Raw genomic sequence first — 18,304 nt, forward strand, 5'->3', positions numbered from 1 at the left:
TTTGGATTTCACGGAGCAACTTGACAGAGCTTGCTAGAATGACTGACGGCATAGAAGTAGAACCTTCAAAAATAAACTGGTTGCGAGCTTTCCAGCAGTTCCAGCAAATGATGGCAAGCAATTGAGGATTACGGTCAGCATTCTTCAACGGGTTAAGTATCTCTATTGATGCAGTCCACCATGTCCAAAAGTCATTAGAACTCTGAGGGGGAAGACAATCACGAAGATAACTCTGAGACCACACGTCTTTAATTCTAGAGCAATCGATCAAACAATGAGTGACTGTTTCCGTTGCTTCATGACAGTAAGGGCATATTGGTGATATAGATGGGATGCGGTGATGAATCTGAGCAAGCACCGGAAGTCGGCCATGGAGAGCTTTCCAGATAAATAGCTTAATTTTGTGAGGCAAGTTCAACTTCCATAGATCAATCCACGGCTTTTTCTGCTGCATATAATTAGGGCAAAGCTCCAGAGGCGGATGGTAAAATAAATAGCCAATTCTGTAACCTGAAGCTGTATCATATTGCTTGGATTTGTTCAAATCCCATTGTAATTTGTCCCTACTCTGCTGAATTTTAACTGACAAAATCCTGTTTGCAACGTCTTGGGGAAATAATTCTTGAATGAGATTCTGATTCCAATTTCTATCTTTAGTAAGTAGATCTTTAACTCTTGGAACCAACTCAGAAATAACCTGTCTATTTGGCATGTCAGAAATCATTAAAGGATACGGAGGAGGCAGCCAAGGATCCTCAAAGGTAATTTAGAAAGTACAAATAAAAATTTATTTTTATACTATTTTTTAATGTATTTTTAATATTTTGTCAATCATATAAAAGATATCTAAAAAAATCAATTAAAATAAATGACCAAATTAATTTTTCTCTTAATTTCTTAAGCAGACTTACCAAAACAAATGTATTTATATTTATAATTTTTTTGAATACATCTCCAAATATTTAATATATTTTGTGAAACTAAAATCATTTTGAAAATATCATTCCTTTTTTAAAAATTAGTTGAGAGACAAAATAATTTCCTATTAGAAAAACAATCATATCGAGGGTGTCAATTATTTCTACCACAACATCATCATTCAATGAAAGTATGCAATTAAATTTTCACCTCCTACTTTAAATCATTTCTCCTCTCTTTCAATTTTCGCGTGCTTCTCTTCTCTGCGGCGGCGCCATCTCCGTCGGTCGCCGTCGCATCTCCCCAACTCTGCTCTGTCGGCTGTGAGCTTGTGCTGCTGCTCCGCCGCCTTCGCCTCCGACTCTCTCTGCTTGAGTGCTAGTGCCTCTCCCACTCTTTGCATTCGCTTCGTCTCTCTTTCGCTTCTGCTTCTGGTGCGCCTCCTTCCTGCTTTTTTTATTTTTTATTTATTTTTTTGGTTACTTTACTCTTTTTGTTGAACAGTTTGTTATTATTGATTAATTAAGAGTTAATGGCTGCTGTTAAGTGAAATTCTGCTATCAATGCGGTGTTGTTGATGCTGTTGTTATTACTTATTGTTGATCAATTTGATTAAATAGCTAGATAAAATTGATGACCCCATTGTTGATCAAATTAGGTTAGCTTATTAATTTTTATGCAAGGCTGTTATGTTCAATCTTATTGATGGTCATTCATAATAAAACTTAATATTAGGTTTCTATTTGTTTTTGAATTTAGTACTTGAGATTTGTTTTCGGATTTATTTTATGAATGGTTAAAGAATACCTCTCGTCCACGAAGGTTTTGAGAAGTTTAATTTGTTTGAGAGAGTAAAGATGACAGGGTTGCTTATTTTACATTACATTGCAGGGAATTCATGAGCGCTGAAACTGTGTGCATGAATATCCAATTGGACAGAAAATGAGAAGACATTGTAGGCTTTGGTGGCCGAAGCAGCTCTTAACAGATCAAGAGTTGCCTTCACCCTGCAGAGTTTTGTTGGGTTGGTTTGTCACCTGTTCTCCTTTGACTTTTGACATTGTTGTGGCCTTTACTTGCAGTGAAGTCTTGCTTTCAAGTTCTAATCCTAGTCTTGAGGTATGGTAATTGATAATTGGAGGGTTGGGTTCAGAATCCTCTTTTATGCAGTTTAGAATGAAGAAAGTGAATTCAATTGTTGCAGCTATGACATGATTGATGCTTTTTGTGTTACAATTATTAACTGTGGAGGAAACCGAAAGTTTCCTTTTTTGTGATATTATTAAATATTAAGCTATAGTCATGATCATACATTAAGTATAGCGCTTAAATAGAAATGAAATTTCCCTCTTGGAATTATAGTAAATTTTATGCCAACATATTTGTTAAATCATTGGAAAGATGTATATATAGTCAAATGGGAAAATAAAACTATGTAGATGGACACCAATTTGTTTGTGAAATAATATATAGCATTTTAGTTTGTGTTTATCATGAAAGTATTGTTCCATCATCCATTACAGTAGACTGTGATGGTGAAGTCCAATTGGTATATCCACAATTGTTTCATAATTCATACTAGTTGTCTTTTTGTTGTTTATGGAAAATGTCTCAGGTAATGAAAATAATTAACAGCATGAACTGCTACTCTCTATCAGGATATCATTCATGATACACATGGGAGCATGCCTACAATGCTGGAGGATAAATCTGTCTTCTCTGTACTTGGTCTCTGCATTGTGGACCCTACTAGTAATGGCTTGATTGCTGAAGCAGAATATGACAAAAGAAAATTCTCTGATTCTGGCAACAATTTGGCAGAGGGATGTACAAGTTTATATAAAAAAAAGAATGAGTGTAGGAGCTGCAGTTCCCTCCAGCATGAATCATTGAGGAAAAGTAGCCAATCTTTTTTTGGAAAAAGTAATTGGGTCCTGCTAATGTTTGACTCTACTGAACAAAATGATGCAAGAAGTCGTGGGGTTCCAAGATTGCACCACATTCATTGGAATGGAGTAACTATGTCGGACTATGATGTTCACGTATGTAAGTCATTATTCCCTTCTACTTGTTGCCTTTCTGCAAGTAGTTGTCATTTGCGAAGACCTTTTTCTCCTATGACAAACAATTATATATGGTATTTTGACAATTTGTAGGTCATCGTTTATGAAACACCCTCTTATGGTGATCATCATTTCTCATTGGGCAATTTAGGTTCAAATGAGGAGGCAAAACCTTCCATTAAGAATCCCAAGTGGGTGAATGAGCTTCATAAAAAGCAGCAATTCGTTGAATTGGTAATGAAATTTAGCTGTTTCATTTTTTATTATGACGATTTTATGCTCTAGTTGCTACTTGCTAATGTGCCTTCCAAAATTTCTCCACAGGAGACAGTTATTATGGCAATTAATTGCACCACCGCTGCCAAAAGAATTTTTGAAACTCTTGCAGTCCCAAGGAGATCCTTGAGGCAGCTCTCCATATTTTCCATGTACACACTGCACTATTTATGTGCTATCTTCTGATCTTGACTCAAACTCTGATGACGTATCTTCTGATTTTTCAGGTTTTTAATTATCATAGGGCATCTGTTTTCCAAGTTTATTGCTTCATTTTCCACTGTGGTCTATATTTCTCTTCAGTTTTGCCAAGCACATGTAAAGTACAAATCAGAATCATGGATGCATATGACTTTAGCAAACATATTCAGGACTGCATGGATAAATATCCAAATAAAATGTTGTCAGATATTATATTGGCCAATCTTTCTTCAGGACAAAGATCTCAGGTAGTGTGAAGTTTTAGGCACTTTTTTGTGGCTTGTATAATTTGTGGCAGGTTTCCATTTTTGAAATATCAGGTTTTAGTCTTTTGATGAAGTCCATGTAACTTAGTTACTTGTTCAGGAAAACTTTGCTAGGGGCATTCAAGAAATCAAAATAGATTAAACTGGTTGAAGTGAATTAAACTATGATTTGTTTCAGACATTGAGTTTCTTTTCTGTGCATTTTACATAAATATGGGAGATTTGGTCTAACCATATTAACTCAGTTATATTGTATATAACCCTGATCTGATGTGTAATTGGAATAATAGGATATAGAATATTGATAGTAGGTGTATGGGATCCTATACTTAGAATTTTTCAATTTTTATTTTATAATTTTTGAGCTTCTAGCAATTTAGCGTTACTTGGTTAATTGTTTACCAAGTTGAGTTTTCCCGTAGATTTATTGAATTGAAGTTGAGATCGAATTGAGCAACACTATTCTATTGCGTCTCAGGCTGTTCCTGACTTTGTTCTTCCGTATTATGTTCCACATCAATATACTACAAACAGATTTTTTTGTACGTGACATATAAAACTGCCATTATTATCTTATATTGTTTATTTATAGTGCACTATTGCATTTTGGTTTTCTGTTGTTTTAAATTATTCTTGTCCTTGGACAGTGGCTCTTTAGTTTATTAAGATCTGATAAGGTATTATTAGGGCTTGAAACACGAATCAACCATGTTTCCATTCTCAGAATGAACCAAGCCTAAAAACACTGTTTGAAAATTCATGAGTTGGTTGTTATTATATTTGTCAGTTGGGAAGTATGGTTATTTTGCAATTGAGCCTCATCCCAAATTCCCAAACTGAACTTGACTAAGAATTACTTTGGTATTTGGTATGCTATATTTTTTAGTTCGTTTTAGGATGTTGATTTACCTCGTTTCTGTGTTCTTTGAGCTTACTTTGCCCATTAAACACATTCTTTTGACAATTGTAACTTAAAGTGTACCATCTGAAATATATTTATTTTTCTATTAAACTTTTTTGTTCTTTACCAGCTATTACTTTTTATTAATAATTTTGTTTTCTCCATGTTTAACACCATTATTTTGCATGCAAGGTCACGATCATGTGTTGAATATGCAGAGAAAGCTGCAATGCATAGGCATTCTATGTGGTCAACTTTATTTGTGGATATACTCCTGGGGAACTTGGTTGGATGGCCACTGTTACATAATTCAGAATCCATTTGTTTGTCAATTGTGAACTTCATCCATGGATTTTCTACATTTTTGCGATCCGGGTGTGTTTGGTTAATGGGGGACCCTGCAGGCTTCAAGTTGAATGCTGAGTTGGCTAATGTGCTGGGAATTTTTTCTTTGAATGCCATCCAAATATGGTCAACACTTTGGATATTTGTGGGGTTCATCACTAATTATATCATTCAAGGGCTTGCAATTTTGGGAATTATATGTGGTTTCACTGCTTTTGCTGCCATGATTATAGACATGATTGTGTTGGCAACTTTACATGTTTCAATTCTTCATCGGTTGATTTCGCTTGTGTATTCATCACAGATACAGGCACTAGCAGCCTTGTGGCGGATTTTCAGGTACCAAATGTTGTTCATTTTAAGATTATTAGCTAACTATATGGATGTGATTTGAATTTAATTGTTGAGCATTGTATTGCCTATGGTTTATGGATGGAACTTTCTGAAATTTGTATTTGACAATATAATTTGTTCACTTAGGAGGAAGTTCATTTTTTTTTTAGGGAAAAGGAAAAAAAAATAGACAGCCAGAGTTTTTGTCAGAATTTATCTTTTACATTTATTTGGCATTATTAAAAACCTTTAGATGAGGAAGTGAGTTCTACCACTGTCTAATCTGACCACTTCTATGTATTATGGTAAATCATTCTGTCTTGTAGTAGTTCTCTTTTCAATCAATTGCAAGGTGCACATACATACACTAAACAAATAAAAGTTATTGAGGTTGTCTCAAGCTTCATTTTTAATTTTTTCCTCTGGAGCATCATACTTTGATACGTACATTATCCTTAATATATAATAGCTATCCGGTGAGTTAGTGAGAGAATCAATTGTTGCTAGCTGTAAGGAAGTTGATGCATTTTGTAAATTCTAGTGAATATCACTAGATCCCTTTGTATTATGTCTGAGTGCCATCATATTTTCCGTATATCTCTATTTCTGTCCATCATTGTTTGGAAGAATAGTTGTTTTGCTTGCAAGCATACTTGCTCAACTTTTCTGACAGCATTGCTGATTATTTTGCAGTGGCCGAAAGTGGAATCCTCTTCGTCAGAGGTTGGATAGCTTTGACTACACTGTGAAGCAACATATTGTTGGATCTCTTTTATTTACACCACTTATACTTCTTTTACCAACTACTTCGGTTTTCTATATATTCTTTAGTATCACAGAGACAACCATTAACCTCATCTGTGTATTGATTGAAGTCATTATTTCGGTAATTCATGCTACACCTTATGTCAAGATACTTCTTTGGTTGGTGAGACCACAGAGATTCCCTTCTGGAATATGGTTTGAAATTTGTGGTTCTCGAAGTAATGTTTCTCCAGAGGATGGTGTTACTGATGAAATGAACTCATCCAAGGAATCAGTGCATCTGAAGGATTTCAATAGAAAAAAATCAAGTATCCTGGTTTCTTTCCTTCACAGCAACTATTTGAGCATAGGTGAGGTCTGAAGCTTGCACTTGCGGGATCCGAGCAATGCTTCTTTTGTGAAATTTTATGTGTGGCAATAGGTGGTTAATGTGTAAAATGTTGCATCAAAATGTTGCATCAAAATGTTAAGACTTGCTTTATTTACGTATGATGATATGTATTGGGGTAATTAGGCAGTTGTCATCTTCCTTTAGTTTTGAAGCAAGTTCCTCTCTTCAATACTTGCATACCTTGGTGAAAGCTTGCCCAATATAAGTTGGACACAGACTTCATCAACTATCTCTTGAAAAAAACCAAATCTTAAGGCTCAATTGAAATTTCAATTGTATAGGATTTTTATCTGTTAGTGGCTCTGATAGCTGTGACCTAGGAGCAGTAACACTTTGCATTATGTGACTTTTTTCCTATATACCATAAAACATTATTTGCTGACTTCAATTGATTGTGTTTCAGGAAAAGTAAGTTTGCCACATTACAGAAGTGTTTTGTTAGGGGTCTCTGGGTCATCCATCTACAAAGTAGCATATGGAATCGTCATTGGGAAAAGGTGAGAGAGATAATGGTGCTAACTTGCTTTACCATTTTCATGATTCGTTGCTCTCTTCCTGTTTTATCCAATTCTTTGTTTAACAACACCCTTTTTTCTATTTCCTCCGTTTATTCCTCTTTTTTACTCTCATTTGCCAGAATGCAATCTTTACGGGGAACCCTTCTTCCTTCGCCAATGCCGTGGATGTCCCTGCCTTACAAAGAGTATTGGTGCCTCTGTCATGACTCGCTTATCGCATGCTTCAGATGATGTCCTTTGATGGGGAAATTCTTTTGATTGAGTTATATAATTTTAGGGTGCAACTAGCTCAGTGGTTTAATTCAACTAACTTTTCTCCCATGATACCTCAGCCTAACTCTCACTCAGCATTCCATGTGTCCCAACTCTTGCAAGCTCCGCAATTTTCTTTTGCTTTCATGATACTGACAGGCTGGTGTGTGATTTAGAAAATAGCATTTGGAAAATTTTCAATGGTTTTTTGCTTATTTCTAATGCCTTAGCATGTGTGTTTCACTATTAGTATCATGGAACGGAAAGGGAACCGCTCACTGCTACTCCTTTTGAATTGATCCAAATTCATTGCTCTCTAACCTCTGCATTTTAAGTGGTCCTGTTATAGTTGGGGACGAGGTACCTAGTTTAAAGGCTATGCTATACTCTGCTATAATGTGATAATGAAAATATCCGAAGCAATTATTGGTACAAATTTTGTGAAGGGATCTGTTTTCTGTTCCTGGTGTACTTATGTCAGAGCGAAGCAGTAAAAAGCTGCCCATAAACTCCGTTTTGAGTACTGTATTTACAATTTCTTCCGAAGGATTTTTTTGCGAGGTAATTCTCTGGTGTCTTTTAATATCATGTCGATTTTGTCGAAATTGGTTTTGATATATGATTTTTGGAAAAATTGTTAATGTGAGGTCCATTAGTATATGTTAGGCAATTAATTTTCGGCATCGTAAACACCACGTGAATAAACAAGTTACTTAACCATGTGAGAAATATGAAGAATTCGGACTCTTAGTAAAAAGTTAGTGGGACGAAAATGTTAGCAAGTAACTTGAAGAGGAGTAGAGTATTACTCTATTGTTGGTTTACGCAATCAGCATCAACACATGAAGATGGGCACTGCATTTGTGGATTTTAGAATTCAATGTGGATTTGAGGATGGGCACTGCATTAGTTTTTGTAACTTTAATCTCGTAATCAACAATTAACGATAGTATATTAGTGAAGTTGTTAACTTGCATGTCATCTCTTTGGGTAGAGAAGTCTGACACATTTTGATTTGGTTATATGGTAACCACAGGGACATTGTGGCTTTTTGAGTTAACCGCACAAACTCTGCCAAATATAGACAAATGCAAAACTCACGAGAGCAATCCAACACAACAAACTGATACCTAACGCACATTCTTTATCACTGGTTGACATGGACGGCTAACTCCTCCAAATTAATTAATGACAGAAAAAAAATTTGAACTTCATTTAAGGGTTTATCGCTGGCCAATGGGTCGCTGCAAGCACAAAGCGAGACGAGTGAGCTATTATCCTATGCTTTTAAGATTCATTGGCTATTTATATTTTAATGTATGAACACAATTAGGAGGCAGTAATAAGTTAATATCGAGAAATAATTCTTGTTAGTTGTTACCCAGCTTGATACACGGAATTTAGAAAATAATTGACTATTAAATCTTAGTAAGTATAAGTGATGATAGGAATAATATTAAATAAGGAATTATACTATTGTAATAGCCTAATAGAGAAGGAAATTGTAAATTTTGGTGAACGCTTTTATATTATGAGTTTTGAGAGTCTAGCATCCGAAAAAGAATTCTATAAAGCTTTGTGCATGATAGAATGGGAAAAGATTGAAGGAGTGAAGTAGTAGAATCTAGAGCAAAGGACGGAAGAGTAAGGAGCGGTTAATTTCAGTTTGAGAGTTGTGACGGTTGTTAGTAACTTTTCACACACATTGTGGTTTGTGGAGAAGAATACAAATATAAATAAATAAAGAAAGAAAGAAACAAGTTCACGGGAATGGTAGAGTGCGTTATTGAGCATTATTGAGTATCGAGAAGGATTCCCCATGGCGCCTTGTTTTGTGTAAAAGGACAAAGCTTCAAACAAAGACCCATCCGAGATATGCCTATGGTGAATGCTTTGCCACTTCTTCTATCAGTTCGTTACTCTGATTGCGCCATTCGGAAAACCCACATGTGACTTCACATGTCATACTGCCACCTGTCCTTTTCATCCTAACCGCTCACATGAACTACTAATCCATATTATTATAACTAACAAAGTATCATTAAATGAATATGAAGAGACACGGTCGAAACTCAGGTGCAGTCGACTTCACGTGAAATTGTAACTGAGAGCCGTTAGATGATTTGATTGATTTGACTAAATTTTCATCCAACAACTCTCAGCTATCAACTTTACGTGAATATAGCAATCATTTATTAAACAGTAACCAACATTGATCCACCTTTCATGCATAACAAAAACAAAAAAGAAAAAAGAAAAAAAGAAGACGACAGAAACCTCATCTGCCTATAATTACACATACTCACAAGCTCTTGAAGACCACACCATATACACTTTTGAGATAACTTTTCATCACTCTTTTCTCTCTCTTAGTTTCTCTGTTGTGTGCTACTCTCCTCTCAGTGTTAGCAATGGCTACAACACTAACCATAGTTATGCTCTTCCTAGTTGCAATGCTGCTTCTTCCATTAAAAAACCATGTAAGCCAACATATATAACTTTTCATTTATACTCATTCCTATGTTTAATTAGTCTCAACATGATTTTTTGTCTCTTTAATCATGGTTTATTAATTATGTTAGTCACAATAATTGTGGTTATGATTTCAGGCTGAGATTATTGATGCTGCTACCACAGAGGCTCCAGCTCCGCAGCCTAACACTAACATAACCACTTCTAACCACTTCCCCATTAATGTGAGAGTTTCCAAATATTTTTGCTTTTTGTTTTGGAAAAATTCTGCATATATTTTTTTTCCATTATTTCAATTTTTAACCATGCATGTCAATTCTTTCTTTCATTATATATGTTAATTTGATGTGTTATTTTCTTGAGTTTCAGCATGGCATAACTGAAGGCAGTCTTAAACCAACAGGTAATAGTTAAGGACATAATAATATCTTTTCAAATTAAGAATTTATTAATGATAAGTAATTAATCAGAGTAGTACGTAGTCCTAAAAATTTTTCAATAATTAAAGTTTATTTTATTTAAATTAGAATTAAAAAAAAGTTAAATAAGTTTCTAACTTTTTAATTCTAAGACATATAAATCTTTAACTAATTGAAAATATAAAAACGTTTCTAACCTTTTAAAATACGGGATACTTAAGTCTCTTCATCTAATATACATGAACAAATCGATCCATCAGAGAGATTTAAATGTATCACGTTTTAAAAAATGAGAAACGCTTTTATATTTTTAATAATTAGTCGAAAATTTATTTGTTTTCGAGATAAAAAATCGGAGACATTTTTGTCGTTTACTCGAAATTTTGATGATGATGACTATGATGGAATAATTAAACTTAGTAAGATTTTGGTGGATGCAGAATGTGGACCACGTTGCACAACAAGGTGTTCAAAGACACAATACAAGAAGCCATGTTTGTTCTTCTGCCAAAAGTGTTGTGCAAAGTGCTTATGTGTGCCTCCTGGTACTTATGGCAACAAGCAAGTTTGCCCTTGCTACAACAATTGGAAGACCAAAAGGGGTGGACCAAAATGCCCTTAATTACAAACCTCATATTTCAATTTACTTTCTCTAATTCCCTATCTTCATCATAATCATGTCTTAGTTATTTAATTAGTTGCTTAATATTATTGTTAATTAATTGTTACTATCATTATTCCATGTATAATTCAGTATAAGCTAAGCATCATATGTAATTGTAATGTAACTGCTACAATGAAATGACCCAAATTTCATTATGTTTGTCCTTTTCTGCCTTAAAATTATGCCTCAAGTAATAAGCATTGAACTTGTAGTCAAATTTCTTAGTAGAAACAGATAAATGTACAAGGCACTAGGATACCACCAGCATCATAATAGACTAATATTCGTAGCAAACATTAAAATTAAAAATTGACTATGAAATAACTAAATTTGAATTATGAATTAGTTAAAATTGAAATTTTAAAGTGTTTTAAAAATCTTTGTTGTGAGCCTCAAGAGCAAAGTTGGTTCGTCCTTTGAACCTTTGTTGCTGATACTGGAGTTGGTGCCATGGATTATGGATACTATCTCAACCACCTCTTCATTGCTTCACAAATAAGTTCCTGAACTATGTATTAAACCACTTTTTCACCTTAGCCCATGACAACAATAAAGACGTCTCACGCCCCACAAATTCAGCCCAACAGAATACACAAATTAAATGATAATTTAGTCTTTATCTTATCTTATAGTTATCTTTATCTTTATCTCTATATCTTATCTTTATCTCTATATCTTATCTTTATTTACTTTTATCTTTCATAGGCCAATACTCTATATATACTTAATTTTACTTTCATAGTTTACAATTCATTCAATCAACAATCAATAAAATTTCTTCATCTTTTTCTTTCACAATTCTTTTATTTTCCTATTCTTTCACAATTTTATTATGGTATCAGAGCTCCTCTTGAGCTCTGCTGACATCCATAGATCAAGGAGAAATGGCACACCAGCAACTTCATCCGGAGTCTCTTTTGGACCTTTCGTCAGCCCAACACTTTTCTTTCATGGCACTTCCTTTCAATGAAAAAGCTCGTCCTTCAAACCAACTTGAGCTTCTGCCAAGTCCAACTACTCATTATCTTTGTTCCTTCAATACCTTTTCTACTGTTAACAATTCTTCAAATCGAGATTCATTCTTGAATACTTGGATCATTGATTCTGGTGCCACAGATCACATTGCATCAAATTTATCTTGGTTTATTTCTTACACACAAATTTCTCCTATTATTGTTCATTTACCAAATGGTTCTCGAACTACTGTTTCTTATAAAGGCATCGTTCAATTTTCACCATCCTTGGTTCTTCATGATGTTCTTTATTTACCTCATTTTAACTTTAATATTATCTCTGTTTCAAAAATTACTTCAGCACTCATATGTGAACTCACTTTTTCATCTTCTTCTTGCACTCTACAGAGCAACAATTTGGGGACAATTGATTTGGCCAGAATGAGAGAGGGATTATATGTCTTTGAACCCAATTTCGGTAAAAATTTATCCACTACACACTCCATAAATTCCATCCAATCTCCACCCATTACACCTTCCAATATATGGCATTTTCGTTTAGGACACCTTTCTGGGCAAAGACTTAATCATTTACATAAACAATTTCCTTTTATCTCTATGCATCATGATGAGGCTTGTGACATTTGTCATCTTTCTAAACAAAAGAAACTTTCATTTTCTCAAAGTTTTAACAAAGCCAATGCAAGTTTTGATTTATTACACTTTGATATTTGGGGTCCGTTTCGACAAAATTCTATTCATAATCATAAATATTTTTTACTATTGTTGATGATTTTAGCCGCTTTACATGGGTTACTTTATTAAAATCAAAAGGAGAAGTACAGAATCAAATAAAAAATTTTATTACTTTAATTGAAACACAATTCAACTCCAAAGTCAAAACTATTCGTTCCGATAATGGACCAGAATTTATTTTACCTGATTTTTATGCTTCAAAGGGCATTAGTCATCAACGTAGTTGTGTTAAAACTCCTCAACAAAATGGAAGGGTAGAACGCAAGCATCAACATATTTTGAACATAGCTCGTGCTCTTATGTTTCAATCTAATTTACCATCATCTTTTTGGTCTTATGCTGTTAGACATGCTGTTTATTTACTTAATAGAGTTCCATCATCCGCAATTAATTTTAAAACACCATTTGAGATTTTATTCAATCATCTACTAAATTATCATGACATTAAAGTTTTTGGATGCTTATGTTTTGTTTCTACCCAAATGGCAAATAGATCAAAATTTGATCCAAGAGCCAAAAAGGCTGTATTTATTGGCTTTCAATCTGGTTTTAAAGGGTATATTGTTTATGTTTATGTTTTAAAAGATCTTGCCCTTAGTCACAAAAAATGTCCAATTCCAGACACTCAGCCCAACATTGCCAAACACACCTTCTCAAAAACAAGATTCAGTTAGCCTTCCAGTTGAACCCTCACCTATACCCATTGACCCAACTCCACCTAGTTCTTTATTTTCTCCAACAACCTCTTCTTCTTCCTCATTATCGTTTCCTAACCAAGTTGAACCCATGACCACCGAATCACTTTCAACACTAGACATCAGTCCACCATCACCTTCTCATCCCCCGTCACCTTCTTCACCACCTGAGCAACCCCATCCTCGTCATTCCGACCGGCCTCACCGACCTCCAGCATATCTCTCTGATTACTTGTGTAATTCCTCTCTCATCTCTACAAATCAATCTCCCTCAAAGTGCAAGTATCCTTTATCTTCAGTCATGTCTTTTTCTCCTCTTTCATCTTCACATAAAAAGTTTCTTTTATCTCTACATTCTGACGTTGAGCCAAAGTCTTTTAAGGACGCCAATCAACACTCTAATTGGCGTAGTGCTATGAAAGATGAGTTGGATGCTCTTGAGCTGAACAAAACTTGGCGTCTTGTTGATTGCCCTGCAGGGGTTAAGCCGGTTGGCTGTAAATGGGTCTATCGCATCAAACGCAAGCCTGATGGTTCAGTTGATCGATATAAAGCACGCCTTGTGGCTAAAGGGTTCACTCAAACTGAAGGTGTTGATTTCTTGGAAACATTCTCCCCTGTTGTCAAGCCTACCACTATCAGATTAGTTTTGGCATTGGCCTATACATCAGTTGGATGTCAATAATGCTTTCTTACATGGGGATCTTTCTGAGGATGTTTATATGACTCTGCCACCCGGATTTATATCTCCTCAACCGAATCAATGCTGTAAGCTACTAAAGTCACTGTATGGTTTACGAAAATCTAGTCGTATGTGGTATGACAAACTTTCTCATCTTTTGCTATCTCATGGATATCAGCAGACCTCATCTGATTATAGTTTATTTGTCAAATTCATTGGTGATAAAATTTCTATCCTTTTAGTCTATGTTGACGACATTGTTCTCACTGGTAATTCCATTTCTGAACTTGCTGCCATTAAGTCTATTTTACATCAACACTTCCGAATTAAAGACTTGGGCCCATTAAAATATTTTTTGGGTATTGAAGTTGCTCAATCGGAGAAGGAAATTTGCTTATCTCAGAGAAAATATTGTCTTGATCTTTTGGATGATTCTGGTTTATTAGGTGCTAAACCTGCCTCTGTTCCAATGGATAGTACCACAAGACTATATCAAGACAAAAGTCCCTTGCTATCCGACCCTTTTGTATATCGTCGTTTGGTTGGCCGTCTTATCTATCTCACCACTACTCGACCGGACATCATGTATGCCACTCAACAATTAAGTCAATTCATGGCATCTCCTACTGAATCTCATCTTCAAGCTGCCAAGCATGTGTTACAATATCTGAAAACTAGTCCCAGCAAAGGACTTTTCTTTCCAAGGGAATCAGAAATTCAGCTTCTCGACTTTAGTGACTCTGATTGGGCCGGATGTCCTGACACTCGGCAATCTTTAACAGGTTATTGTTTCTTCTTAGGCAGTTCTTTACTCTCTTGGAAGACCAAGAAACAAACCACCGTTGCCCGCTCTTCCACGGAAGCAGAATATCGTGCACTTGCCAACACAACTTGTGAACTTCAATGGATACTAAATGTGTTACAATTTTTACGCATCTCTCCTATCCGCCCACCAGTTTTATATTGTGATAATCAGAGTGCTCTTCATATTGCTGCTAACCCGATTTTTCATGAACGGACCAAACATTTAGAGGTTGATTGTCACTTGGTTCGACAAAAAGCTCAAGCTGGAGTGATGAAACTTCTCCCAATTCCCTCTTCTGGGCAACTAGCTGACATCTTCACCAAGCCTTTGTCTCCTCAACCCTTCCATCTTAATCTGAATAAGCTTAGTGTTCTTGACATCTTTCATCCTCCAGCTTGCGGGGGCGTATTAAACCACTCTTCCACCTTAGCCCATGACAACAATAAAGACGTCTCACGGCCCACAAATTTAGCCCAACAGAATACACAAATTAAATGATAATTTAGTCTTTATCTTATCTTATAGTTATCTTTATCTTTATCTCTATATCTTATCTTTATTTACTTTTATCTTTCATAGGCCAATACTCTATATATATTTAATTTTACTTTCATAGTTTACAATTCATTCAATCAACAATCAATAAAATTTCTTCATCTTTTTCTTTCACAATTTTATTACTATGCTTATTATATTTTTCATTGAGTATTATATTTTTTCGAAATAGATGGGAAGGGATTTTTATAATTGTTTTTCTTTTTCCAATATTTTGTTACAAATAGCATTTAACATCAACATGACTATTCATAATAACAATAGTAACAAAGGAATTTAAATCATTGGAAATTTTGTATAGTAATCAATTTGTAGTGTATTTGGTGAGAAACCAAATATCATTGGATAGCTGACATGTGTTATCTCTAAATTCCTAAATGATGAATTTGATACGTTTTTCTTCTTCATCCTTATTAATTTTACCTATAATGACTTGAATATGGGAAGTAACAATAACTTAATTAATTTCTGTGTTGACTCTACACAAAGATGTGAATAATAAAACTTCTAAAATTATTGTCCAACATCCAATTAATTTTATCTTGAACATCAAATGGTGTGATGATATGAATAGTTACGTATTTATTAAATGATTTTTATCATTCATAGAGAAGTGAATAAAAACATAAATTAAAAAATATATTGGAAATAATAAATTTGATTAAGAAATACAAATAAAAAGAACATATTCAATTGAAAGTTTGATATTAATTCTAAAAAATTGGAAAAAAAAGACAAATTTTAAGAGCGTAACGAAAAAGAAGAGAGTAAAAGTAACTACTTGGTCCAATTTAAATTAATTTTTTAATTAAATCATTTGTATAAAATAAATTATTTTTTTTCAAACCAAATAATAATACATGTCAGCCATCCAGAAACAATTTCATGTGAAATTTCTGTCTCAATATTAAGTAATTCAATTTATTAATCAAGAGTCTTGGATTCGAATATTAAAAATAAAAAGGGAAAACTTCAATAGGAGGCCTCTGTTTCTTTGGAAGGGACTACATCAAGTTAAATAAGTGAATTTTTTGTAATGTGATTAATTAAATAAAAAAAAATAAAAAATTAAGTTATAGAAGCAAAGTAAATCACTTGGGTACAAAGTATAAACTCTTCCACACGACGAAGAAAACAATATTTCTTTTTTTTTTTTTTTGGACTCACTTAGAAATATCTTACCTATGCCCAACCTTTTTAAGGTATAAGAATAATAATTATAAAGCCCGAATTTTCATCTATTTTTTACTTTTATAGTTGAATTAAAATTTGGTTTTTGTCTTTGTTATATTTGATGAAGTCTTCATGAAGAGTGATCACAATTTTCTTTAATTTGGGTTCTCACCTTTATAGGGAAGAATGACAATAAATTAAACTAAGAAATCAATCCTTTGTATTAATTAAAATGAAATACAAAATATGAACTATGAAGAGCGATATTAATTATAAAGGTCAAAAGTCAAAACACTTCCCAGAAATAAATAAATGATAAGGTTAAATACAAATAATGTATGTTGATTTAAATTTTAATGAGTCATAACTACTCCTAAGTCCTAATCTCCTATTGACTTGTGAACTTCTTTATAGTTTCACTAAATTTGTAACTTTAGGATCTGTGACAAAAAACAACTATAATTTTATTTTGTCTGTTTAATTCTAATTTAATTTGGTCTGTTTCACTACATACATAAGTCTATGACACCATCAAAATTTAGTAACATGGTTGACAATTTAAGGAAACGTTTGTTTTTAGAAATTAAAATTGGGATTGAAAAACTAAGATTCAGTATTGTATTTGGTGATTAGAGACTAAAACTAAAGTTTTAGATTCAAAATACAAAATTTCAATCCTTTCAATACCTTTAAAGAATGAAGATATTGATGACTAAATTTTATAGAGACAGAGACTAAAACATTAATAATATTTTTTTTATTAATTGTTATAACAATTAATAAATACTAAATAAAACAAATTTTATCTGTTTTTGGCTAATTTCTTTTTATTACTAAATATTTCTATTTTTTAATAACTAAAAATATTTTAATAAGCAAATATTTTTGTTTTATCTTCATATTTATCTTAAAACAAAAAAATATTAAAATATAATTTAATTATGTATACTTTACACTAAACATAATATAAAAACTTAATTTAGTGTGAATCTCTAAATTTTAATCTCTCCATCTTTTTCAAACACACAGCCTAAGAAATTGAAACTTGGAAATGCTTGTGAGTGAGTGTAAAAGTGACAAAAAAAAAATTTAATGTCTTTTAAGTCTTAGTAACTGTTATTTTGCGATCACATGATATAGTTTTTCAGTTTTTCCATGAAAAGTATGCTTTCAAGTTTCCAATGAAAAATAAACTTCTAAACAACCACCAAAAGTAGTGATTCCTTTTTCTTGTCTAAGAGTAAGACTTTTGGTTTTGGAATGTGATATGTCTCACACATAAATCAACCAATTCCTCAAGTTTCTCATTGAGAATTCCAATCCCCACCACATGCATCCATACGCCAATAATTAGAATAAATAAGAAGGAAATATTTACTAACTAAATAATAATAATAATAATAATAATAATAATAATAATAATAATATAGAAATTCATATATAGTTATATTCACATAAAATTAATAATAAAAAATTATTAAATAATTTAATATATTTAATTAAATTATTATTTAATAATTTATAATTATTAATTTTATATAAAAATAATTATACGTAAATTTTTATCTATTATTATTATTAGTTTGATGTTGAAGTTATGGAATAAAAATTAAAATTATAAGGAAATAAAAGAAATAGTTTATTTATTTGAATAATCTAGGACAACACACATGTTGGGTGAGGTCCCAGCAAAATTATTCGATTATTTTTATGCATTATAATTGATAAGCAAAGACAGATACCGTGATAATTGGAAGGGTAGCTAGATTCTCCTTTCACTCGTTATTTAATTTCCATAAGATTGTTATGTTATGTTATGTTAGGTGGCACATTATAGACCGTTACTAATAACCATTAACCACCAACCACCCATCATGCCTCAAAAATAAAATAAAATAAAC

At 33.1% G+C, this 18,304-nt stretch overlaps 2 protein-coding genes across 4 annotated transcripts; both read left to right on the forward strand.

Annotated features, from left to right (window-relative positions):
• Positions 1-995: 995 nt before the first annotated feature.
• LOC112755857 (N-acetylglucosaminyl-phosphatidylinositol biosynthetic protein gpi1) lies at positions 996-7,665 on the forward strand. Of its 3 annotated transcripts, none has more exons than XM_025804161.3 (10): positions 996-1,352; positions 1,810-2,037; positions 2,577-2,964; positions 3,133-3,215; positions 3,306-3,409; positions 3,485-3,706; positions 4,818-5,309; positions 5,997-6,418; positions 6,863-6,956; positions 7,097-7,665. In XM_025804161.3, the coding sequence occupies exons 2-10, from the start codon at positions 1,861-1,863 to the stop codon at positions 7,206-7,208; spliced, it is 2,094 nt and encodes a 697-aa protein (XP_025659946.1). In that variant the 5' UTR covers positions 996-1,352; positions 1,810-1,860; the 3' UTR covers positions 7,209-7,665. The 3 variants fall into 3 exon arrangements, with proteins under 3 accessions (XP_025659946.1, XP_025659945.1, XP_072075336.1); XM_025804160.3 differs by having other exon boundaries at positions 2,577-2,960; positions 3,075-3,215; XM_072219235.1 differs by having other exon boundaries at positions 1,048-1,352; positions 1,810-1,942; positions 2,577-2,960; positions 3,075-3,215.
• Positions 7,666-9,455: 1,790 nt separating this feature from the next.
• LOC112758886 (gibberellin-regulated protein 6) lies at positions 9,456-10,939 on the forward strand. Its single transcript, XM_025807672.2, has 4 exons — positions 9,456-9,709; positions 9,839-9,925; positions 10,071-10,104; positions 10,561-10,939. Exons 1-4 carry the CDS (start codon positions 9,641-9,643, stop codon positions 10,740-10,742), a joined length of 372 nt encoding a protein of 123 aa, XP_025663457.1. The 5' UTR covers positions 9,456-9,640; the 3' UTR covers positions 10,743-10,939.
• The last annotated feature ends 7,365 nt before the right edge of the window (positions 10,940-18,304 follow it).

Source organism: Arachis hypogaea, chromosome 16 (assembly GCF_003086295.3).
Source record: "Arachis hypogaea cultivar Tifrunner chromosome 16, arahy.Tifrunner.gnm2.J5K5, whole genome shotgun sequence".
Lineage (NCBI taxonomy): Eukaryota > Viridiplantae > Streptophyta > Magnoliopsida > Fabales > Fabaceae > Arachis > Arachis hypogaea.